The following is a 27,444-nucleotide window of genomic DNA, read 5'->3' on the forward strand; positions in this document are numbered from 1 at the left end:
GAAATCAAAATCTGCCCATTTTACATTTGACCCTATATGAACTGTTTTCGTTTTTATCATCAGACTCCTTGGCCATCCACATAAAATGAGTTTTAAGTCTTAAGTTATGAGTCAATTTATAGCAGATTACTTTCCCATAATGCAAATGAAATTAATTTTTTCTGTGTTGGCAAAATAAACAACTATGTTTCTGTTTTTATTTAGTATACCCAGAATAAAACAATAGCATTGTCTTTTCGGAAATAATTCCTGGCAAAATTTTGCAATATATCCTTTCAAAATGTTTTTATAGTTGAGAGAAGTCGTTGCTTTTTCCTTGCAGAAAGATGGCCTATTAAACTCAAATTATTCAGAGTTCCAGAATTGAACATGCCTGTGTTCAAATACTAATTGTCTATTTGACTTGTATATATCTCTTACCATAGCTGTTTATTTCATCTGTAAATCTAGAGGTCTGTTTATGTCCTCAGAGTATTGTGAGAATTAAACCGGATGCTGAGCACAGTGCTGGAAAAAAAAAATCAGATGGGCATGTGACCTAGGCATCAAAATATCTGAGTTCTAATTTGGATTTCTGTGTTTGATAGCATAGTTTAGCTCCTGGATCCACCGCCTGCTAATATATATTGTGAGATGAGGCGGTAACGGCTAAGTGCTTGGCTTCCTGCCTTTCATATGGGAGATTCAGCTTGGTTCTCTGTCTTTGGCATCAGCGCCCTAACTGTTGTGGACATGTGGGGAGTGAACCCAATGAACATACATCTTTCTGCTTCTCCAACAAATTATTTTTTTCAAAAAGAATGTTAGCACTTGAAGTCATTATTTAGTTCCTTTTAACATAGCTGTTATATTAGCTTTAAATTTGTTCACTGAATTGTAAAGTTATTTTTCAAAGAACTGCTGCTGCTGCACACACTAAATGCTTCCAGAACTACTGGCTGCCAGAACCACATACATTTGCGCCTGATGCTCTTCTTCTGAAAGCAATGTCAGTGTACAGCAAAGCATGGAGTCTGCATTTACTCTAATTATTTCCTCTGCAGCCCCAAGTGCCCCTCCCCAGTCTGTCACAGTGCTGATCGTCGGGAGCCAGAACAGCACAAGCATCAGTGTATCCTGGGATCCCCCTCCTCCAGACCACCAGAATGGAATCATCCAAGAATATAAGGTACAGCCCAGAGGACACAGAAGAGCTCAAGTCCAATGATGCCTGGGGATATCTCAGTGTCAAGAATGAATAAGTTCCTTGTTCATTGTTCTCTTATTCCATTCAGCAGAAAATGATTGTTTGTCTTTGGGTGACAGTTTGAGAAGCAAATGCATAGATGCTTAGAACCTGTCCTGCGTCACAGATCACAGAAACTTAGACAAACGGCACCACAGTGGTAGAGTGGTTTTTATGAAAAATATGTTTCAAAAACCTCAAGACTTTAGAGAGATGGAGTAGGAGGTAGCTCATGTGACTCTCATTCTAGAAGCTGCCTTTATTCTGGTTACTGGAGTTGTGTGGTCCGTGGCTTGAGAGCAGTTGTCTGAAATCTGTATTACTGGGAACAAAGAGGCTTCAAGAGTAGAGAGAGAGCAGGATTACATGGGATGCGGGTAGGAGATGCCTGCACCAGGTCCACACTAAATGCTGCTTTTATCTACTTACTGAGATGTTACAAAAATGAGTTGTCTCACTTGCCAGCTGGTATACTTGTTGCTATTAAGAAGTGCTATTTGTGTATTGTTTCATCCACATCATTTGATGTTTGAGAAACATTATGTGTCTAACTTTGAAAAAGAAAAACAACTGTTATTTAATTGTTCTGTGGCTACACCACATGAGTCCAAATGCCTCAGTACACCTTATAAAAAATCAAAACTATATTATTTTTATTTCTTTTAATAAAATACTCCTAGGATTCCCAAAATAATATACTGACTAAATCTGATACAGTAGATAACTCAGTATTTCCCTCTCAGTTCACATTTATATTCTTGTTATGTGAAAGTAAACTCATTAATTTCAATAAAACCTTACTGATTAAATTTAATTCCAAGAAAATACAAATATTTTAAATTGAATTTATTAAAGGTCAAATTGTTGAAGCAAAATTGCAGACTAAATTCATGAGGATTAATTTAAAGATTATTCCCATTACATTATACAAATCATGTGTAAAAATTTTTAAAATGCTTATACAATCAAGTAATTAAATAATTCCCAAGATCGTACAAGGTTTGGAATGTTATTTTAATAGTCAGTATTATCCAGTCTACCGTATGTATGTATATGGCATTATGTACATCTGTGAGTTTCAATGAGGTTACAAGTTTACTTTTATATCTCCTGGGTCTGATTATTTGGAATTTCTATTTTGTTTAAAATATATATATATATATATTACAGCAGGTTGAATTTCTTAGGTAATTTTAAAGTTTCTCACTTATTTAGATTGTAGTGTTTTGATTTTTAAAAAAGTGGGATCAGTATCATTCTTAAGAACACATGTCAGCTGTGAATAAATGGAGCATAAAGTTCTTTTACTGAGGGGCATCCAGCAGCTTATCGGTTTCAGAAATAATCTGTATATAAACCTATATATCTTCATGTAGAATATGAAATGTAAGATGAATACAAGCATAAATATGCAATGGGACTCACAATAGAATAGCATCTTCCTGTATCCCAAGAGAAAATATTAGCCTAATATTAGCCTAACATCTCTGTATCAGTGGTAAAAAAAAAAAAAAACTCTCCCACTTTGCTCTCATGCATGTTTAGGTGTCTATGGGCGTATTTTCAGCAGTGTTAAGATTTATTAGAGTCAAGGTAAACATTGGCTTTAGTTTCATTGTTGTCAGTATCTATCACTTAGATCAATTAATCTTGTTAGCTATTTCTGTGTAAGTTACTACCTTCTTTTTTTTTTATTATAGTCTTTTTTTTTTATTATTTAACTTCATTAATTACATTGTATTATGTGACACAGTTACATAGATACTTGGGTTCTCCCACCCCTGCCCAAACCCTCCCACCATGGTGGATTCCTCCACCTTGTTGCATAACCACAGCTCAAGTTCAGTTGAGATTCCCCCATTGCAAGCATACACCAAACATAGAGTCCAGCATCTTATTGTCCAGTCAAGTTCAACGTCTTCTTAGGTATACCCTCTCTGGTCTGAAGACAGAGCTAGCAGAGTATTATCCCAGTCAATTGAAAGCTCCATCATACCATCAGCAAAAATTTACATCATTATGGAATTAATTGACATAGTAATGAGTAACCAACATGTTGAAAGTAAATACGAGTTCCCAGCCACCTTCTGTGACCACCTCACCTATACTTCAATTTAGTTTATACACAACATATAACATTCAAAACATAACATGTTATACATAACATCATATCATCTTAAATTAAGGCAAACATGTGGTATTAAATCAGAGGAATCCAAATGGGAAACGAAGAAGTCAAACTCTCACTATATGCAGATGATATGATTCTTTATGTAGAAGAGCCAAGAGACTCAATACAGAGACTGCTAGAACTTGTACGAGAGTTTGGTAGAGTGGCAGGGTACAAAATTAATGAACAAAAATCAACAGCCATAGTGTATGCAAACAGCCCCAAGATGGAAAAAGACTTAACCAGCAAGATACCATTCAAAATAACAGAGAAAAGTATGAAATATCTGGGAATAAATCTAACCAAAAATGTAGGAGACTTATTCGAAGAAAACTACAAACTACTTAAAAAAGAAATTGAACAAGACCTCAAAAGATGGAGTAACATCCCATGCTCCTGGATAGGTAAAATCAATATCATTAAAATGTCTATACTGCCAAAAGCAATATATACATTCAACGCAATCCCAATCAAATTGCCCAAAACATTCTTCATGGAACTGGAAACAATGATCCAAAAGTTCATCTGGAAGCACAAAAAACCACGGATAGCTAGAACCATCCTGAAGAACAGGAAGTTAGCAGGGGGAATCACAGTTCCGGACCTCTGGACATACTATAGGGCAGTGGTTATCAAAACAGCGTGGTACTGGCACAAAGATAGAGAGGAAGATCAATGGAGCAGAATAGAAACACCAGAAGGAAACCCACACAGATACAGCCAAATAATCTTTGACAAAAAGACAAACGACAATCCAGGCAAATGGGAAGGTCTGTTCAATAAATGCTGTTGGGACAACTGGTTAATAGCCTGCAGAAACAAAAAAATAGATCCACATCTCTCACCATACACTAAGATCAGATCTAAATGGATAACAGATCTAAACCTACATCCAGAAACCTTCAAACTTTTGGAAGAAAATGTTGGAAACACACTGGAACACTTAGGGGTAGGCCCTCACTTCCTAAAAAAGACTCCAAATGCAGTAGAAATCGAGACCAAAATAAACAATTGGGACCTCATCAAACTAAGAAGCTTCTGTACAGCTAGAGAAACAATCAACAAAGTTACTACCTTCTTAAATGGAATATAGATTGCATAGATGTATATCTACATACTTAAGATATGAAGTAATAACCATATGTTAATAGATCAGATGCATAGTACACTTTTAAAAATCAAGCAAGGAAGTGTTTTAAATCTTACCAAATTTCATTTTGCAGCCAAGGGATTATGTTCAGTGGTGGTCAAGGGACCATAATGCCTTCTGAGTTGCTCATTATCAGCAGTCAGTGCTGATATTAAGACATAAAAGAACAGGGCATAATTGTAGCATCCCTTGTTCTCTTACACACATATGCATACATATGTTTGTACATAAATCAATAGCAAAGATTGAGGCTTAGAAAATACCACCACCTTTCTATAAGCCTAGAAAATAAGTTGTACAATATTAAAATATGCGATCAATTGTGATAGACTAATTACATAAAGGGATAATGTTTTCATCAATTTGTTATTACCTCTTCATTTCTATAGATCTGGTGTCTTGGAAATGAAACACGCTTCCACATTAACAAAACTGTGGATTCAGCCATTCGGTCAGTTATAATTGGTGGATTATTCCCAGGTATTCAATACCGAGTAGAAGTTGCTGCAAGTACTAGCGCAGGAGTTGGAGTAAAAAGTGAGCCTCAGCCTATTACAATTGGTGAGTATTTCCATTATTGTTACTTTAAAACAATCAAATAGCGGCAGAGTATATTGTGTTTCTGAGTCTGTGTCCTGACAGTACATATTCATTCATGAGTGTGGGACATGACATGGGATATATACAGTATATTTGCAAATGGATTATCTAATTTGAATCTCTAGGTGCTTGGTACAGTTGCTCAGTACAACCAAATTACAGTTTTCTGAATATAATGAGGAGTTCCAATTCTGAAAGATTGAAAATTATTTTGAATCAGTAAATGCGTTAGTCGTTTAGGTGACACTAACTGTAGAACATGACATACTTACTGAAAAGAGTGTTATGTTTTGTATCTATAGACTTCTTCTTAGCCAGAAATATTTACAAATTAACTAGAAAAGGTCTGAAAAAAGCCCCTTGCAATCCAGTTACACAATCCACAAAAAGAAATTTATATTAAGCCAACTATCATCACTGTATAAAATTACTTTCTCTGCCTATGGATTATATTTGAACTTATCAATGAAATCACATGTGATATGAGATTTTTGTCTAATTTTTCTCATTAATTGCCAAATTCTGAGATTCATGCATCACTCATGCTTATTTGATGGGTCGTCTCTTGTATGAATACTCCATATTTTTTTTGCTTTTCCCTGGAGAGAATGACCTTTCTTGCATGTCTTTTGAAGGCTACATGTTTTTACCACTTTTGCAGAAATATCTTGTATCAGAATTTCTTATTAATGATGGTGAATAGTTTTATAGCTTTATAATTTTGACTTTTATGATCTTGTCTATAACTCATCTGAAAATAAGTGCATATAATTGAAATATTAAGGTTTCTTTACCATCACATATTTACCACCTCATGGATACATGTTTACTAAAAAAATTTTATTTCTATATACTTATGGAAAGAAAACACACACACACACACACACACATATATAGATATATGGAAAGAAAATAATTTTTATATATATGCATGCAATATATATAATATACTGTATACATATAATTTTCTTTCCATATATGTGTATCCATTGCTTATTCCCCAGGTTGTTACATCTCTTTACATAGTTCATTCAGATGCCAAACTACACCAGCTTGATAACAGTAGCTTGTAGAAGTGTTGTATCTAAAAATCAATTAGTGTGAATACTCAATCATTTTCTTCTGCAAAATTGTTTTGGCTATTATAAGCCTTTTGCTTTTCCATGTACTTTCCAAATCAACTTGTCAGTTTCTACAAAAGATTGCTGAAGCTGTGATTGGCAGGGCAATGAATATACACATCAAATTGGGTAGCATAAACATTAGCAGCAGCAGATCTTTGCAGGTACATAATATTTCTCTGCATCATGTTCACCTTCTGTATTCGATGCAACAATAGCTTCTGTCTCTCACAATACAATCCTACATGCTTTGATCAAATATTTTCTAAATAGTAGGGTGTTTTTACACTGTTATAAATCAATTTTTGAAATTCTCCACATAGATGTTTATATTTTATATAAATTTTATTTTATATTGCTTTACAGTTTCCGATTTTACTAACTCCACTCGATGATTTTAATAGTTGTGACATTACTTCTCTGCCTTTTGGCTTAGATCAAGCATAGTATTTGTTCTTAGCAATTTAATAGATGTAAAATGCTTTTTTCCTCAGTGTTTTTTCTCTCCTGTGTTAACATAGTGAATTCTATTAAATGGGCTTCAAAGGTAAATCAACCCTGCATTCCTGAATCACAGTAGGTTATGCCATATATTATCTTCATGGATGTTGTTGGACCTGACTTACACACAGTGAAGAATTTTACATCTATTTTCATGAGAGAAGTTGATCAGTCATGTTTTTTTGCTTCTTGTTAAGTTTTGGCATCTGAGTGTCTCACTTCATAGAATAGATGGAGACGTGTTCTTTCATCCTCTGTATTCTCACTTTTTGTAGTTCTGATATAATTTCTTCCTTAAGTATTTTTGAAAACTCGGTGATATTTCGACCTAGAGTTTCTTTGTAACATTCTTTTGTGAATTCATATCTATTCAGAACTTTAATTTTTTTTCTTGCATTGTTTTCACAAATGAGTCACTGCTTTATGACTACCACTGAATTTTTCACATCCTTCCAAATTTTTAAATTTGGTGGCATGTTATTGTTTATAAAGATCTGTTTAATTTTGTAATATGTGCAGGTTGCAGGATGTGCAGTAATATCTTTTTTTCATGCATGCTGGGAATTTATGTGAGGATTAGAGAGAAACAAGTAGAAAGAAAGAGGTCCAGTCTGCTGGTTCACTCTCCAAATGTTCACGATGGTTGGGTACCTGGTCAAGAACAAAGGCTGGACCCAGACAAGGTCCAGGTCTCACGGGAGACGCAGGAGCCCAGATTCTTAAATCGCCACCTGCTGCCTCCCAGGGTTTGCTCTGAAAGAAAGCTGGGATGAGGAGCTGGAACCAGGTGTCCAATCCAGCGTTCTCTTACCTTAGCTACTAGAACCACAAACCCTCCTTGGTTTCTCCTATTTTGACCAGTGAAGATCTACCAATTGTGTTAGTCTTTGCAACTTAGAAACATTTTTCTGTTATTTTTCTACCTTCTTAAATTTACTTTTATTTTGATTCTTAAGGTCAAGCTTAAATTCTTTCACAACTTTTCTGACATGAGCATTTTACAGATATTAAACTAAGAAGCTGATCACTGACTCACGTTTTGATGTGCAATAATGCTACTCATCATGGAGTAGAGAACATTTTGTTCTTTTTTTAACAACAGATTTTAAAACTATATTTTGTAATTTTCAAATGCTTGGGAAATTTCAAATTGGGAGTTGACTTTTAGTAACTGAGTTCTAATTTAATTGAACTTTAGTCAGTTTACTTTGTAAGAACTTAGTGTTTTCAGTATAAAGGTTTATGTTATGGTCCCAATTTAGACTTTGCAAACATTTTTCATGCACTCTTGGAAGGAACATACATTTTAACTTGGTAGTGGAATGTTTTGTATATGTTGCATCAAATTAGTAGTTTTATTCAAATTCATGCTGGTTTTATGCCAGTTTTTTAGCTTCTAAAAAAGACTGCGCATGTGTTATAAATATGGATTTATGTATTTGGTCTTTTGATATGAAAAGTTTGTTTTTTGTATTTTGTTACTCAGCATTAAATGAGTATATTTTAGGATTATTTCATCTTATTTATGAATGTGTCCTTTATTATTATTAATTGTCCATCTTTATTTCCTGGAGGGCATTCTTGTCCTGAAATTTGATACTCCTATAGTCACACCTTAACAAGTGCTTACATGCTTTGTCTTTTGAATACTTTTATTTTAACCCCTGCATCCTGTTTTTTTTTTTAGTCCCATTTGGCTACCTTTTAATTGCAGTGTTTAGAATGCGGTCATTGCTGTAATTATTCAGATGTTCGAGCTTAGAATTATCAACTTGTTATTTGTTTTCCGTATGTCATTGTTTTACCTTTTTCCTAATGTCTTGCTTTCTTTGGAGGAACTAACCTACTTTCAGTATGAGATTTATCAAACATACCATTTGATTTCCCTCTTTGTATTGATAATTATAACATTTGCCTATAATGTAGTTCTATATTCATCTGCTATTTTTTTATTTCTGTATTTTACCTTTGTGAAAAGGAAGTTTTTAAAAATTTGTGAAAATTGAGTCCTATTTTCTAATTTCATCTTTAGTGAACTATTTGAAGCTCTTATTTGTGGTAAATGCCAACATACAAAGTATAGCGATGATTATTGTAATTACCCTGTACAATGAACTGTCTGATTAATTCAAAGGGATCTAGTAATTTATGTTTCTACTATGCTGTTCTGTACATTCAGGTCTTGAATCCTTCCTGGGTTCTTCTGTCTCTTCAGATCAGGAATAATGTTCATCAGTGTTTGGGTTTCCATTGCATCCCATGCATGACATTTTCCAAAGTTTTTGCAAATGGAAACCTATAAAAAATGGGGACATTACCCTGTTTCCTTCGTCTTTGTATAAACACCTTCCCCTTTCTCTGAAATATTTTGTACAGTCTTCCACTTCTTTGTGAGGTAGTGTATCTCATTTCCATTATTCTGACATGGAAGCAAGTGGAAATATCTGGGGACCAAGTCATTTCAGATTTTTACACGATTCTATTTTATGGTTTTGAAAATTTCTTTTATATTTTAATTTGCTTCTCATATTTTCCATACATTCATTCACTAGAGAATATTAACTCTGTCCCTGAGCATATTGTGCTCACTGCTGCTAACTTCACAGGGGTCTTCTGTCCAGTAGGCCCCAAGACCACCAAGGGGTAAGACGACAGTGCTCTTTTGCCACAGAAACACTGGAGACAAGCTGGTGGTGAAGGATGTCTGTTTGCTTGAGAGTAGTCACAAGCTTACATAGAAGTGGGCAGGCAGAAGGGCAGTCCCCACAGTACAACAACAATGTGACTGGCTAACAGATATGTCTATCTTTCTGGATCCTCCAATGAAGTTAAAGGTCCAGAAGCACAGGAAACACTGGAAATTGTATCTCAGGGCAGACTTGTTATCTGCTAAAGGCAGGGTTAATGTAATATTTGACCTCCTAGTGTTGTTAACAAAGAAGTCCTTGCAGAGCAGGGAAGTGAGGCTGATTTGCAACCCATGGCTCTTGCTGCATGCCAGGTGAACAGGCCATGTTGGGGTCTGTTAGCCAAGGGCACGTGGCTATGGGCTCCCATTTGGCCAGGCAGGTGCAGATCCAGGGGCGATTTCCCACATTAACTGATGGTCTATTTCTGTTGACTAGTTTTTCTGCTGGTTATGGATCTTTTTTTTTCTGGCTTATCCATGTTGTTTGTTTATTTTGCATGTTCATTAGGGTATTTATTTATTTACAGATTTATTTATTTTCCTATTGCATGCTTAGCACTGAAGATGACAGACAGGATTTATGGTTTTGGAATTCATGTCGCTCTTTATTCTAACAGGAAATTACTAGCTGATTACAGTGAATCCAGGCTGTTTTAAAAATTTTTACATTTTGTTGCGGAGATGTTTGTGCTTTACTATTATTCTAAAAGTTAAATCTCAAGTTGTTATTTGCTTCTAAATTGTGACCCTAAGTTTCAGTGAAAAAAAAAAAGAGTGTGTTTATCTTTTTCCATACGTGTGTGATTCAAGCCGTTAGAAAATAATTTCCTGGCTTTTTGGATTCTGTTTGTCACATGGTGACATTCTCCTGACATATGTAATGCAGTGTCCACCCTAAAATTAGGGAGCTCTATGTAAGAGCCATATGCTTCATTGAGTTCTGATTTAGCATGATTTCTCTCTTAATTTCCAGTCCTTCTGGCAGGTTTGAGATTCTTCTCCTGACACTTTATGTTAATGTGGCTGAGGTTTTCAGCTTAGGTGTTACCTGCATTGAAATACATGCATCGAGGAGAATCTCAATGTGAAAGAAAAGAATTTTCATAAATTTCGATCTTTTTTAGTGGAACTCCTTTCTTTCCAGAGACAAATCTCTTTTTGTTCTTCTACTTACTTGTTAGTGTCTGTAACTTTGAAAATATTTGTGAATACTCACATACTTCGAAAAATATTTCTTTAGAGTTTTATGTAACCCATTCTCATTTTCTGAAATGAAAATATAGGGTAGAGTTTCCAAATAATTATTTCTGTTACAAAATATTATGTATTGATGGAACTGGTATTTTGTCATGATGGTAATGGTTTTTAGATAGTCTAGTATTTTCTTTTCAGCTGTATATATTAAGGACATTGAACAGAAAAGTTACAGTATTACTTTTCTTTAAATTGCCTTCCATTTCTTAATTAGTCATTCAGACAGAATTAATTCCTTAACCTGAGGGAAACCTACAATCATGCCCTTCTGAGAGTTTCTGAAATAAATTGGAATAAGAGAGAAATACAGGTGTACCCAAAAGGATTTAACTAATATCTATATGTATGCATGAAATATATATGTATATATGACATATGTATTTCATTTACAATATTTAGGAATTGGAAATTAATCTTTCACTTTCAAATTATATATGAAATATTTTAAAGACATTTGTATGCTATGAGAATGCCAGATAAGTAAAAATAACTGCATTTTATTGTTCCTCTGTTATATGGGCATGAAATGCATTGAAGTACTACGATTATTTTAACAGCAAGATTGCCAAATAACTATTTTTCACTCCATTTTATTTTTCTGTCATTTTTGGCAATAAATATGTTAGTCAAACCAAAAATTTTCTTTACTTTTTTCCGGTGTTTATTTATTTCACTATATTTTTGAGATTATACTGCACTTGGAGTCAAATAGAATGTTACAAGCAGTCCATTTAATCACTCTCTCTATATATATGTGTGTGTGTGTGTGTGTGTAGGAATTTAATATGTAGGAATATATATAGTATCTATGTAGTAATTTAATATGATGTATTAATTTAAATATCTTAAATAAAATGGAAATTTTTAGTCAACTCTAATATCATTAGAAAGACCAAATACTCAAATGGATTGTTAGTATCTCAATTTATTGTTTAATGTATCATACTAATATATTTTAGAAATTGTGAAAAAAAGCATTGTAAATGGCAATCTTGTCTTTCATTCAAGTAGTTACCATATGTTACACTGAAGTTATAATCTTGGAAAAGGAATTGTAGCACTTGAAATGAGTATACAGACACAAGAGTACACACACAGACACAAGCACAATTCAGATCAGAATGCAAAATCTGTCCATTAGAGATTTATTTATTTATTCTTAATGTCTACCGTTGTACTTAGAAGACTGGTAATTGTTTCTTTAGTTACCCCTGTGTATCTACCTTAAAATCTTGTCTGATAACCTATTCTACACAATTGTCATTCTCTAGCTTCTTCAGTGGAAAGGTGACTCAGTGATAAGGGATCTCTTTTTCTGCTTCCATTTTTGCTTCATCTATTGTCACTTTAGGACTGGCTATACTTCTTAAAGTAGTTCAAGCTCTACCTCATTTCTCCTTTTCTTTAATTATGTAGCGAAGTAGTATCTGATGTGATTAATGGTTAATAATTTTTGATGTGTCCTATCCCAGACCATGGACTGTATCATCAACTCCACCTCACTTTATTCTCCATTTATCAACATTCCATTAAGGGACTATTAATAAAAATATTGCAAAATAATACACACAGTCTTACATATGCTTCAATTGAGTGTTTTTTTCTCTGCAGTTTCTCATGATAACGTTACTTTTACATCAAAATATCCACAAAAATTCAAACAAATGCATTCATATATATATAAAAGCTTCAAACAATTGTTTAATATAATAAATGTACATTGACTTAAAATTTTCAGTAAGCTTATAATATAGGTGTTGTTTCTCTAATGATTTGGTTTTTTAACGCTTACATTACCTAGTTGGTAGTAATATGTGGAACAGCTGCAAAGTTTCACAGTAATAGGTACAATCGAATCTGATGTGTCTAATTAATTTTTAGTCCAATAAATTAGTTTTGTTCTTCATTACTCTCCAATGGGAGGGACACATTATATTTCATTATATTATTTTGTCTGTTAGAACAATGGAACATTACAGGTCACACACATCCTTCTCCACACTCTAATTAGTACAAAGGACAACTCTGCTTTAAAAAATAGCAGCACAAAAATAGTAATACACCTGAATAACATTATGTTTATATTTTCCTGTACTGAAGTATGATACTTTATGAATGCTTTGCATACATAAAATTTTATTTGTTCTGTTAGCTTATTTTTTCTCTTTTAATAACTAGTAATACTTCTTTTTTAGTAACTACTGATACTTGAGACATGTCTGTTATGACATGAGTGTTGTGCACTCATTTCAGATACACTTTTTATTATTATATGTGTAAAATTGTAAAGGGAGACATATTGAGAACATGAGGAAAGCTTACTCCATAAGTGAAATTGATTTTTAAATCCTGAGTTTAACACAGTATTGGTTGATAAATACGCATGATGCAACTTTAGCTTCTGCAACAAATTTTGATCGGATTAGCAAATAAAAGTTTCTTTCTTATTCAGAGGTCAATCTACTATAGGTCAGTGGAAGGTTGAATGGAGTTTTGACACCAGGCTGTCACTAAATGATGTGTGTCTTTTCTAAACAAAAATATCACCATATTTTAGGGTATCAACAGGTGCCAGGTTTATTCCAAACACATAAATAAAGTGTCAGGTACTGTGAATCCCATGGTATGGGCCAGTCCTTAAAATAGTGCTCGTGACTTTTACATAATTACCATTGGCTAATACTCAAGTACTTTATTTTACTCAGCTACATGGGAGTCTGAAAATGTAGATGAATTTCTGTTCTAGAACATAAGAGAAACAAGCTTTTAAACACATCATTGTAGATTCCAGAGTCTTTAAGCACTTTTTCTAAAGTTGAGTGAAGGGCTCTTCAAGTAACTTTTAACCCTGCGTGCATCATAACTTTTCATTCCAAAACTTTTGTATACCTAACTTCTTCCTAGTAGTCACTTCATCTGCCTTCCCAAGTACATGAAATAGACAGTAGTGCTGCTGCTAACTGACTGACACGATGGCTAAATGATTCACATAGATTATGTGCCTGGCATGAGCCTAGTGCCTCTTTAGCAGGTCAATGGCAGAGACAGTAAAATCTAGAACTTCAATAGCCACATTCCTTCAACTATGTTACTGCACTATTATATCTAAAACAATAAAAATCCCATATAAAGCTTTCATATATAATGGTGAACTATGCCACTGATATTTTGCTTACTGTGTATCTATTAAATACTTTTAATTAGTTACTTACTAGGTGTAATACTAACATTAGCAATATCAATTCCAAGTGTCTGCGTTTCTTAATATGTTAAGTAAGCACTGAATTCTATGTTCTTTAATAATTTTACCATTCCTGTAGCTTAAAAAAATTTGTGAAATGTGAATTAAGATTGTTTTCATTACCTTTGGGAAGTCTAAATTTTAAAAACGTATCTAATTCTAGAAAGATCTTAATTTAAGCATAAGCATTTGTTTCAGTTATGGAGAAATTTGATTTTTTTTAATTTAAAGAAAATAAATATTTTTTTTGAAAGTCAGATTTACAGAGATAAGGAGAAACAGAGAGAAAGCTTGTCTATTCCCTGGTTCACTCTCCAGGTGGCCGCAATGGCCAGAGCTGAGCTGATCCAAAGCCAGGAGCCTGGAGCTTCTGAGTATCCCATGTGGATGTAGGGTCCCAAGGATTTGGCCCATTCTCAACTGCTTTTCAAGGCCACAAGCAAGGAGCTGGATGGGAAATGAAGTAGCCAGAACAAAAACCAATGCCCATATGAGTTCCTGTTGCATGGAAGGCTAGGATTTAGCCATTAGGCTACTGCACTGGGCCCAGAACTTTAGATGTATAGCTGTCTACTATCTTCATATTTCAAATGGATTTCAAATTAGCTTCAAATACTTTAAGGGAATGCACACATTAGTTCTACTTTATGATGACATTTTAATTATACAGGCTGCTGTCTGTGAAACGATACTTACATAATTGTCATTGTTTTATATGGCAGTCTTACTACCTCCTAGAAAAGTAAAGTAGGCTTGACAAAAATAGTTATTATCAACTTATATTATTATGAATAATGAATATTTGAATGTTAACAGTACCATAGCAGAAAGGCAATCTGTAAATACCTTGTACCAAATGTTGTAAATTTTAATGACAATTATAAAAACAACATTTCACTTATGCAAAGATGCTGATCCTCCAATTACTAGTACTTGTTTTAGTATTTGTTTATACAAGTGATAAAGTAAAAAAGTAATTATGAATCTTTACATTGTAATCTAAAACATAAGATAGCCTCCTTTTTGTCAACATGTTTATATTCAAATGTCTTTTTGAAATTATTATTTTCTGTGACTTGCTTTTGTATGTATACAGGTTCCTTTCTCCTCTTTAGTAACAGTCACAAGTCCAGCATTCTGCTGTTTAAGTGTATCATGGAATTGCCGGTGTAGACAATGGCATAAAGTCTAGTATCCTATTGTCAAGATATTCTTACAAGTTTATCAATAGTTGTGAGGAGCTTGGAATTTAAAAATGTTTATTGGAATTTTCTGTGCCATTGGTGTACCATGCATGTGTTGCTATGTTTATTTTACTATTATTTGTTTTTTCCATAGGGGGACGTAATGAAGTTGTTATTACTGAAAACAATAACAGCATAACTGAGCAGATCACTGACGTTGTGAAGCAGCCGGCCTTCATAGCGGGAATTGGTGGTGCCTGCTGGGTAATTTTGATGGGTTTTAGCATCTGGTTGTATTGGCGAAGAAAGAAGAGAAAGGGACTCAGTAATTATGCTGGTAAGAGACTATTTGCCGCTTAAAAAAAAAATCCCTTATCTTTTGGAGTGTAATGAAATGAATGGAATGAAGCAAGACATGAGTGATCTGGGCTTGTTTTGAAATCCTGCTGAGTAGAATGCATTCATGAACAACACGCTGTAATTCATTGTGCTTCATAACCCAAAGACAGACTCTCATGAAGCCGTATGAGTTCACACTGATGGGATGTCTCACTATTTTTCTCAACTAGGTCTTCAACATCACAAAGATTTTACATGTTAGAAAGCAACTGTGTGAGAAATGGGTCTAGGCAGGGGCATTGCTGCAAAGCCCAGGAAAAAGGAGATTTGACACATAGTTTCCAGTGTGTCAAGAGGTACACTGCAGCAGGAAACATCCTAGCTGGAATATGTACAAAGCAGAATCTCACCAGAATTAATAAAACTGATGAGGCATAAGATAAGCGATTTACTATTCACTTAAATAGAATGTCTATTTCAATGCGAACAAGCAGCTGTTCGTGAAGAATCAAAAGGAAAAGAGAATAAAAGCATAAAAAAGGAGATCCTAGATAGTTTTATGTTTGCAAAAATGTTTTTATCTTGAACTCCAAAGCAAAATAAAAATGATGACAGAAAATATGGCATTCAAACTATCTGCAAGTCAGAGAGAGAGAAAAAAAAATAAATGTGTAAAGTCAGTGGTGAAAAAAACTGAGCATAGTACTGGAGCAGCATTCAAATATAGCCACAATTCATTTTAAATGTTTTATACCACAATAGTAATAAAACAAAGTTGTTTCAGACTATTACATGCATTTACAAATTCATGAAAGTGAATCATAATTTGTCATTATCCAGCAAATAGGTTTGGAAAATTTTTGAAGTTATAATTATTTTTTTTACTGTTTTGTAAGATGCCTAGCCATCTGAATACCTGACTTGGTTGAGGCCTCTTCGCTTATTAACCTTCTAACCTGATGTAAGTTATAGACTCTTTGCTGCCAGAAATGTCAAAATAGTAAAACCAATGCAAGCTATGGCGCTAGGTGTCATCTTGTTGATTCAATATCAGTGAAATCTGACCATTTAAAAACATCATTTTGCCTCACATCTATACTATGTCCCTTAAAAACTTCTTAATTTCCAGAAGGAGAGGAAGTGCTCTAGCATATCCATTGGGGATGTCAGTGTGTGAAGCTCTCATTTTAACACTCCCATTTCTAATTGAGTGCTGACTACCTGTTTCCTCCAGTAGTTATCTAGGAGTCAAGTCACTTCACCTTGACTAGGGGTATTTGGAAGTAACTTCTGAGTTTCTGAATTCCAGACATTACCTGTACCTTCTTATTTTATTGTTTCTTACCCGCTTTCTTTTTTTTTAAGATTTATTTTATTTTTATTGCAAAGTCAGATATACAGAGAGGAGGAGGAGAGATAGAGAAGATTTTCCATCCGATGATTCACTCCCCAAGTGAGCCGCAACGGCCGGTGCTGTGCTGATCCAGAGCCAGGAGCCAAGAACTTCTTCCAGTTCTCCCACACAGGTGCAGGATCCCAAAGCATTGGGCCATCCCCGACTGCTTTCCCAGGCCACCAGCAGAGAGCTGGATGGGAAGTGGAGCTGCCGGGACTAGAACCGTCGCCCATATGGGATCCCGGCATGTTCAAGGCGAAGACTTTAGCCGCTAGCCACGCTGTCGGGCCCTCTTACCCACTTTTTGCTGTGAAGTTATTATCCAGCAACCTGTCTGCTTTGTCAATCATTTCATTTCTGTAACACAGACATATAAATCATGAAATATATAAAGAAGTATTATAATTCAAGGACTATTTTGTGTTTTACCTCTTCACTCGAATTTATGGATGATAATAAAAGATGACAGTGTGGTCACCCAAGTGCAGAGTTCTTCTATATCCACAATTGGAAAAGTGTATTTTTATCCTCCATACTTCATTTACCCACACTTTATAAAAAAAAAAAACTATAACCATTTTAAAGTTGCACTTTAGTCAGATTATAGTGTAAGGCATTTCCTATTTTTTTCCCCCAGTGGCAGTTTTCTGAAAATGCTCTGCACTTAATTTGAAAATATCTGTTGGATTTTGAAGATGACAAAAATAGTACATTTCTTATTATCGTTTCTCATAATGATCAATATCAATCTGTTTGCTGAAGAAGTGCTAACTCAGAAAGTGCTGTGTCCTTCAAATATGTTGGAAGAAAGCCAGGCCAGAGAAAAGCATTTCAAAACTTTTATACTTAATTGATATATGGCTAACTCTCAGGATGGATTTCCTTTTATCTGGCAATTTGCCTTCTGGCAACGATCTTCTCATCTAGATGAAAAAGTAAATGAAAATCCACACTGCCAGTGTCTAGCAGTGTATCTCAGACGTGATGGGACTTCTTAAACATTACTCTCCAAAACTGATCTGCCCTCCATCTTTTACGACTTAAAGTATTTGGAATCATCATTAAGAATGATTATCAATTTGTGTTTATCGTATATGTACGTTTGTGCTACTTCATGCATGAGCAAATGACTCATTTCAAGAGTCCAGAGATTCTTTAGGAAATCACCTCCCTCTGAAAAGAGTTGTAAAAATTATGGGAAAATATTGATATTGCTCCTTTCTTTTTTAAAGATTCGTTAATTTTATTACAAAGTCAGATATACAGAGAGGAGGACACAGAGAGGAAGATCTTCCGTCGGATGATTCACTCCCCAAGTGAGCCGTAACGGCCGGTGCTGTGCCGATCCAAAGCCGGGAACCAGGAACCTATTCCGGGTCTCCCACGCAGGTGCAGGGTCCCAATGCATTGGGCCATCCTCGACTGCTTTCCCAGGCCACAAGCAGGGAGCTGGATGGGAAGTGGAGCTGCTGGGATTAGAACTGACGCCCATATGGGATCCTGGTGTGTTCAAGGCGAGGACTTTAGCTGCTACGCAACACCACCAGGCCCGATATTGCTCCTTTTTATATCTTGTTTTTAATAAAAAATTTCCTGGGGCCAGTAAAGTTAAAGCAGTGTGATTTTCTTTATAGGATAAAAGGTCTAACATCTCTACATTTCACCACATGGTAATGCCTAGATAGTCTTAAGTCATCGACTTGCAAAAACATAAGTAAATGCTCTTTTCCTGATTATCAGAGTCAGTTTGCAGATTAGTATTTAATTTATATCATAGGATATTTCATTTATTAAAGGCTTCAGCTGACATTATAGGTAGTTAATTTGTATAAGGAAATCTGATGCAATTTACATATAATTACTAAAGCTGCATTGACTTTAAGTAGGGTTGTGAAGCCGGCCACATTTTCTTCTGTATTCTGAGTCTCTTCTTAAGTATAACAGATAGTTCAGGAAAGTATCAGCTACTTGAAAGACTGCAAAAATACCTTATATGGTGGAGATCCCAACTTGGGATGGATGCCTTCCATATACCCTACATAGGCAAAAACAATTTTTCCCACAGTTTTTAAATCTTTTTTAACTTTACTGGAGATGCAGAGATGGATAGAGGATAGGAAAGAGGGAAAGAGAGAGAGAGAGCTGGCTCCCATCTTGAGAACTCCTGCATGGGAGTCACAGTGGCCCACTCACACTATCACTGCTGCCTCGTAGAATCCTCCTTAATGGGAGGAGGGAGAAAAAAACAGGGCTGGTAACCAATCCAGGCTTACTGTTGGGATATCCAGGAATCCTAATTGGCATCTTCCATACCAAATGCACACCCTGAATTACTCTTAGCATAGCTGCTTTTTTATTTGCCTTAGTTTCCAAAAATTGTATTTGAACAGTCACAAATAAAATGTATACTACACACACACATACATATACACACATCACATCACACACGTACTCATATATTAATAATCGCCTCACAGTGTTGATAGTGTTAGTACGCTCCTTTGTGTGTCAGAGGAATTAACATATATATATATATATATCAGAACATTAATGAATTACATTAGATTATATATGCAATTGACAAGAATCAAATGCTCAAATCTACACAGAGATTTGCGAGCAGACATTTGATGTAGCAGTGCATGGGACACCCGCATCCCGCGTCAGAATGCTAGAGTGGCTTGAATCCTAGGTCTTCCATTTTTGGTCTAGCTGCCTGCTATTGCTCACCCTAGGAGGCAACAGGTGGTGACTGAGATCCCTTGCCATCAGCTGGGACACTTAGATTGAGTTCTAGCTACCTGATTTCAGCATGCTTAATTATCAATCTCTCCCATCACAATCTATCCCTACAAAATAAAAAGAAAAGATAAGAAACATCCTGGAAGTGGAATTTTCCCTGAGTTTGTCTGCTTCTTTCCATGGCAAAAAGTGAAGAATTCCTCAGAACAGTCTGATATACCAATATCCACTTTTATATTTTTCATATTTATCATTTATTTAAATTCTTGTGATACAAGCATGCACTGGAGGCTTGCCCAGGACATAAACAACAGCAATTCGAATACAAAAGCAATCCCTGGATCTTGTGCACTTTTGGGAAGCATTGCACATTTTTGTAGAACCCCATGAAGTATTATTTACTTTAATTTACATTGACTACTCATAATCTACTACATATGGGTTTCCTAGATCAATTGACCAGCTTAGTTGTAACAAAGTGAGAAATAACTGTAGAAATTTTGGCAGAAAATAAGGGGTCAGTAAATTTTTTATTATCCTACAGTAGAGTTTTGTGTATAGAAGATGATTGTAATGCTGAAGACAGCTATGAAGCTTTAAGGATTATATATAGCAATATCATATTTTTGTAGAACTGTATTATGGTATTTATAAAGGCTACATGAATCTTTAAAAGTAGTTTGATTGATATTTCCACTTAGAATTTCTGAAGTCACCAGCTTTTTAATGAAAATAAATTTATTTTTACCTTTAATAGGATAAATTACATTTGACATTATCTCTGTGAATAACAAATTTTGTGAAACTCAGTAAACATAAGCAACTCAATATGAATCAATAAATTATGGATTGTTGAGCTCTTCACATATAGGTTTTAAAACCACAGATAAAACATAAATGATTTGACTAAATTATCCAAAGGCAGCTAAAATACTTGATGGAATTTTTTTACTTTGATTATCTGGACTGAATTAATACTTATTAAAGAGGATTATCTGCCTTCATTTGCAGGAATAGCGTAAGAGGGAAGGGAATGAAGCCTGAGTACCACATTAAAGTTTCCATTTGAAGTAGGAAAATGTGACCTAGTAGAGATAGCCAGACAGAATTCTTTCTTTCTCTTACTCCACAGTTTCAGCTGGCATGAGATTTATATTAATCCTGTAAAGTTATATTAGAAGTTCTTTGCATATGATAGAACCTTGAAAAAATCTTTTAATGCTGTATCCTTATGAAAACTGTAGCAAATGGAAAATATTTCATGTAATTCTAAAACATTTTGCATTGTGATATTTGTTGAAACCGTAAAGAGTTGTTTGGTTGACTATAGTTAGATCCTCCTATGTTATTCCCTGATGCTTCTTATTTTAGATATAAGCAGGGACTCAAGAATAAGATCACCATTATTGCAATCTGACTTATAATCAATTGGCATCAAAATTATTACAAGAACAGGATTATCCAACCATCTTCCCACCGACCCTCCTTTACCTTTAAGCCAAATGTTTTCTTAAAATAAATATTACTGGTTTCAGCGTGGTAGGCTAGTGGCTAAACTCCTCACCTTGTAAATGCAAGGATCCCATAAGGGCACCAGTTCTTATCCTGGCAGCTTGGTTTCCCATCCAGCTTGCTGCTTGCAGCCTGGGAAAGAAGCCGAGAATGGCCTGAAGCCTTGGTACCCCACATCCTCATGGGAGACCCAGAAGAGGCCCCTGGCTCCAGATTTTGGATCAGTGCAGCTCCAGCTATTGTGGCCACTTGGGGAGTGAATCATCAGACGGAGGATCCTCCTCTCTATCTATTTGCCTTCCAAATAAAAATAAATAATTTTTTTAAAAATGAAGATCACCTCAGAATGGCTTTCATTTTGTTGTGGCATTTGCTTCTTTTTCTCTTTACACACACACAGACACACACACAAATTGCTGATCAACACTTCACGTATATTTCCATTTTAGGAACTCTAGGTGTTTATCTTTATTTAGAATCTGCTTTTAATTTCATAGTCTATTGGAACTCCATCACTTTTGCTCCATTTTTTGAAATGGGACAAATCTGAAAGTTTTACAGCAAAGAGTTAAAAGGAGACTTGAAAAAGTGTCCACTTTTCCCCTTGACATAAAAAGAGAACAACAAAGCAAACCATCCCTATCATGATAACATGTCCATGTGCTGTGGGTGTTTTACACAGAAACAGAGAATGTTACGTTCTTTTGTACAACATGTTGCACAGACAATTGTAAAAGAATGAAACATGTCTACAATAAAAATTCCTATGATTCTGGCTTTCTGTAGCTGTTATTTAGAAATACAGAGATGAATATAAATCATAGCATATTTTAGCAACCTGGCATTACCAGTCTGAACCTACTTGAGAAATAGTTTTAATGATGATTGAAATGGAAATACAAAATAAATGTCCTAAATACTGAATATTAAAAGCAATGAAATTTAATTTTTTTTACCCACAGCATTCAATTCTTAGTTGACAGACACACCACATGTCCCACACTTAAACACATCTCCAGATCAACCTTAATAAATTAAATGTTTTTGATAAGATTTTCAGCAATACATACTGTACTTGAAACTTTAGGATTGTAAAAGTTAAGTACAACTTAATTTTTCCACCTTTGCTGACTTGGCCTCCTTTTTCTGATATTGTTTGCTCTCATATTGACATAAAGTATGAATGGGAAAAAGGAGCAGTGAAGTTAGAATTACATAGTTCTGGAGACATATAGTCATCAGAGCCTCCTAATTTGAATATACACAACAATACAGCATCATCTTAACTTTCTTTTTAACAGGCTAAAACAATTGCTTGATGGCCCTTAAAAAAAAAAAAAAACATAACCAGAAAGTCACATCAATTGGATAGCTAATTAGCTGGAGTATTTCACGTTGTGAATGTGTATATATCCCTTTATCGGGCCTTGTTTAATACCTCCAGTGCTCAATTCCTTTTGTTAATTATTTCAGATTAATTATTTTCTGTTGAAGGATCTTATTGAAGGGACACAATTGTGGTGCAGAGAGAGTGCCCATGCCTGATTCCCAGCATTGCTTGAGACTATTGGGATCAGGATTTTCCAGCTGCTGTAACCGAGTTGTCAAGACTAGGCTCTGGCCAATGCAACAATTATGTGAAGATTGTTTTACAATTCATGTGGGTTTTATCTGAAATACTGACTAGGACAGCATAGTTTAGTTACTAACAAGATGTTGCTGAAATTCCTGACATATCTGTGTCTTGTGACATCCTGACAGACCTCAGAAATAGGATAATATTGCCTATCAGGGTGTCACAAAAAATCATAGTATGAGATGATCTCAATGAAGGAATGAGGGCGTTGATTTTTTTCAATTTGCAAAATTTAAACAGCGATCAGTTTGAGAAATAGCTTATCATTGGAAGGGAAGGAGGCTTCTGTGCCACACTAAAATAAGAGTCAATTAATTACCTATTTTTGCCTTGGTTCACCTGATACAATAATCATGATAAATAGAGTAAGTATCTTGTATGATGTGCTGTTTGCGTTCCAAATTTTGAAAATGGCTGGTTTTTTCCAAGCCTGGAGATTAATTTAACTGAATAACATTAACTCTGGTCGCAGTGATAAATTTGCAGCTATTTTGTGATACAGAAAAGTTATAAGCACAAATTCCTTTGTTGTAATGCTTAATTAAGTAGCTTATTGGCAAGATTTGACCCAATCTAATGTGAAGCTGTTTGTAGACTTTCAATGCACTAATCACATATGTTCACTTTTTATTACAGAAGTGTGAAATCACCTTGAATAAGGTCTGGTGACTTCAACTCACTTTGTAGCATGTCAAGTTTATTAACTTTAGCTAATACCAGCCATTGAGTTCAAACACATTTAGTTGCAAAGATTCTGATAAAGGATGATGGACCTGCTGTGTAGATTTTTTGGCCAATCCTTGAACTCACTTCCAAATGTTATTGACTTTATGGGTTGGAAGCTGATGCCTGGAAGTGGTGGATTCACTCGCCATGGGTCTACCTGATGTTCACTGGCGTTGCTATAAGTTCCATAATTTTAAGTTAGTTTTTGCTTTGCAATCATTGTGTACAATTGGAATATACTCACTCTCCAACAGATGAAAACTCCATTTTTCGTGAGCACCTCATTCACTAGTAATTACAGTTCATGTCTATTGTAATTATTTGCTGTTTGGCTCATAGTGCTTACAGGAGTCTGAAAGGTTCTATGATGGTGAGAAATAGATAATCACTAAGTATTCTGCTCTTTGGAAAGACAACTATCCCTTTTCAATTTGTTATGTGTAGTATGCTTCATGACTTCTAATTAAGATAGTTTGTGTCAAGATTTCTAGTGTTGATTTGATAATTCCTCATTAAGGTTATGTTGATCTTCTAATACAATCTCTAAGTATAAATTGCCACTTTAACTTAACCATATATTTGAGTTGAAGAATTTTTCGATAGTGAACTACTGTTGGCTTAAGTGATAGCTTTGCCCTAGTCAAATCACTGCATGTTGCTCCTTATACAGTTATGTTAATTATATTTTGCTAAAAATCCCTGAGGCTTTGATTCAAGACTAAGTCCAATATGTAGCTGTTATTAATTGTAATTAATATTGACTGCAAGTGTGTGTGTCTTTCTTTCTTAAACAGTTACGTTTCAAAGAGGCGATGGAGGAATAATGAGCAATGGAAGGTAGGATAAGGAGATCATTTTATTATTATTTTTAATCATGACCAGGGAAATCGTATAGTACAAGTCTATTATTGTAATAAACAAGCACTTACAAGTCAGAGAATTCTAAGAGGAATTAAATGGCTTACCACAAGGTTTAATGATCTATCTATTGTGCACTTTAGAGGAATCAAGTCCAGATGTTTCATTTCTCCCAGATGCCCCTGAAGAAATTAGTAGTAAATATCACAAGGAATGTGTTCATTTGTTAGCAGCATGTTTATTGCATTAATTAGACATTAGCAAATGAAGTTGCTGTTGTTTAAGACTGCTTATTGGCTCTCACTAAATTGCTGTGAGTGAACAATTACACATAATCGATCACAAAGTAAATGATTCATGGATGATGAATAGGCTGTACATTGATAGGACTGGATTCCACAACTTTGGATACTCAATTGAAATTGACAAAAGCTGATAACAAACCCATATATCCTCATCTATTTTCCTTCTGCCAATATGGAGATTGTAATTAGACCATGGTAATAACTTCCAATCTCCCATTTAATCAATATTTTAGCAAAAAGAGACTAAGTCTAATAAGAGCTAATGGATATAGCAAGAAGGTACTTGGATCTTCTTATTGCAGTTGCCATAGAAATACATGTCTCTTAGAGATTGTAGCCCAACGGGTTTATCAAATGAATAAATATAAAGAACAGAGATTATAGGTTTTGTATGCCTTTGTAGGTATTCTAACACTCTGAATAAGTATCAGAACCTCACATTTTACACCAAAGGAAGCATGGACTTTCCTTATGGGTTTGCTCATGTGTGGGATCTGCTCACAGTGGATCTTTTATTACCTTTTTAAAATCCCATTAGTACACCCCTGGTGTTTTGCAATAAAAAAGAACTTGTAGCTGTACTATTGATGGAACGGTTTAGGGGCCACCCATTAATTTCCCCCAAGTTCCTTGTCTATAAATTAGCCATGAGGGCTCATAATAACAATAACAGCCTAGAGGGAACAGACTCACAGGGAAGTTTCAGAAAGCAAGGAAGGAAGCATCCAAGATGCTGGAACTGGTTGATGCAGCACGATCCCTTGAAGCAGTTGTTCCTTTGGGGCTGCCAATTTATCATCCCACCTTGTTTCTGGATGCTACAGTTTCAGGGCAGAGAACTGAACTCATTTGGCTGTCGGCAGAATACCAAACAAGACATCTGCATCTGCTGACATGGTTGAGCTATATATATAATTTAATGAACTGCCAAAGTTTCTTCCTGCTTGGGAGCTTACACATTTTAATTTGAACTTAATTAGAATATCCGTAAATTCTTTAACCTGTTTTAGTACATGAGACAGGTGTCAAACTCTTGCGTTGGATTTTATACGTTGACTTCCTTCTAATGTCTGCCTTAGCCGTCCAGGTCTTCTAAATGCTGGTGATCCCAATTATCCATGGCTTGCTGATTCATGGCCAGCCACAAGCTTGCCAGTAAACAACAGTAATAGTGGCCCAAATGAAATTGGAAATTTTGGGCGTGGAGGTAAGTTATGTTTATTCAAAATGCGATAACTTTATTTCCTAGATTTACACTTATATGTATTTCTAAATAATATATATACATGAAATAACATATACCCATGCATTTTATCTATACATATATATGCTTTTTATTTGATTTGCTACCTTGCATATGTGTATATGTTATATATGTATTTACATATATATTTATACATACATATACATATGTGTAAATGAATGTCATGTCCGATATTTGAAGGTTTTTTTTCTCTTCTTTTTTTTATTATGTATTATTTTTTATTCATTAATTACATTGTATTATGTGACACAGTTTCATAGGTACTTGGGTTCTCCCCACCCCTCCCCAAACCCTCCCACCATGATGGATTCCTCCACCTTGTTGCATAACCACAGTTCAAGTTCAGTTGAGATTCCCCTATTGCAAGCATATACCAAACATAGAGTCCAGCATCTTATTGTGCAGTCAAGTTCAACGGCTTCTTAGGTATACCCTCTCTGGTCTGAAGACAGAGCCAGCAGAGTATCATCCCAGTCAATTAAAAGCTCCAACATACCATCAGCAAAAATTTACATCATTATAGAATTAATTGACATAGTAATGAGTAACCAATATGTTAAAAGTAAATGCAAGATCTTAACCACCTTCTGTGACCACCTCATTGACATTTCAATTTTAGTTTATATACAACATACATAACATACATAACATGTTATACATAACATCATATCATCTTAAATTAAGGCAAACATGTGGTATTTAACCTTTGGGGATTGGCTCATTTCCCTTAGCATTATGGTTTCCAGTTTGGCCCATTTGGCCACAAAGAACTGCATTTTGTTTTTTTTAATAGCTGAGTAGTATTCCATGGAGTAGATGAACCATAGCTTTCTTATCCAATCCTCTGTTGATGGGCATTTTGGCTGCTTCCATGTTTTTGCAATTACTGATTGTGCTGCTATGAACATAGGAGTGCATGTTGGTTTCTCATAAAACAATTGTTCTGGATATATTCCTAGGAGTGCTATTGCTGGATCATACGGTATGTTGATTTTGAGTTGTTTGAATGTTCTCCATACTGATTTCCATAGAGGCTGTACCAGCGTGCAGCCCCACCAGCAGTGGAGTAGGGTTCCTGTTTCCCCACAACCTCGCCAACAAGTGTTGTTGTTGCTTTTATTCATGTGGGCCAGTCTTACTGGCATTAGGTGGTACCTCATTGATGCTTTAATTTGGATTTCCCTTATTGCCAGGGAACTTGAGCATTTTTTCATATGTTTATTTGCCATTTGGGTTTGTTCCTTTGTGAAGTGTCTGCCCATTTCCCATGCCCATTTCTTGAGTGGCTTGTTTGTTTTGACATTTTGGTTGTTTTGTGGTTCTTTGTATATTCTGGAGATTAGCCCTCTATCACCTATGTCGTGCGCGAAGATCTTCTCCCATTCTGTGGGTAAAGCAAACTTACTAAAGTGCTGTACATTGGCTATATTTTTAATGTCAAACTATAACCTTAATATTACCTTGAGTGAAGTCTAGCTCTTAAAGAATTGGCTACTAAATGAGAAGATAATAGAGAATGAAGATGAAAGAA

General features: G+C 35.0%; 1 protein-coding gene and 1 pseudogene across 7 annotated transcripts in view; both read left to right on the forward strand.

Annotated features, from left to right (window-relative positions):
• ROBO2 (roundabout guidance receptor 2) overlaps positions 1-27,444 on the forward strand; it is a 596,967-nt gene that overhangs the window by 521,780 nt on the left and 47,743 nt on the right. For all 7 annotated transcript variants that reach the window (XM_058661761.1, XM_004588617.3, XM_058661767.1 and 4 more), the window contains exons 15-19: positions 1,044-1,168; positions 4,935-5,106; positions 15,290-15,472; positions 24,281-24,323; positions 25,729-25,856. In XM_058661761.1, the coding sequence (XP_058517744.1) occupies positions 1,044-1,168; positions 4,935-5,106; positions 15,290-15,472; positions 24,281-24,323; positions 25,729-25,856 (651 nt within the window). The remainder of the gene's footprint in view (positions 1-1,043; positions 1,169-4,934; positions 5,107-15,289; positions 15,473-24,280; positions 24,324-25,728; positions 25,857-27,444) is intronic.
• Positions 6,678-6,828, forward strand: LOC118758891 (U2 spliceosomal RNA; annotated as a pseudogene).

This window comes from Ochotona princeps, chromosome 3 (genome assembly GCF_030435755.1).
Source record: "Ochotona princeps isolate mOchPri1 chromosome 3, mOchPri1.hap1, whole genome shotgun sequence".
NCBI classification, from domain to species: Eukaryota; Metazoa; Chordata; class Mammalia; order Lagomorpha; family Ochotonidae; genus Ochotona; species Ochotona princeps.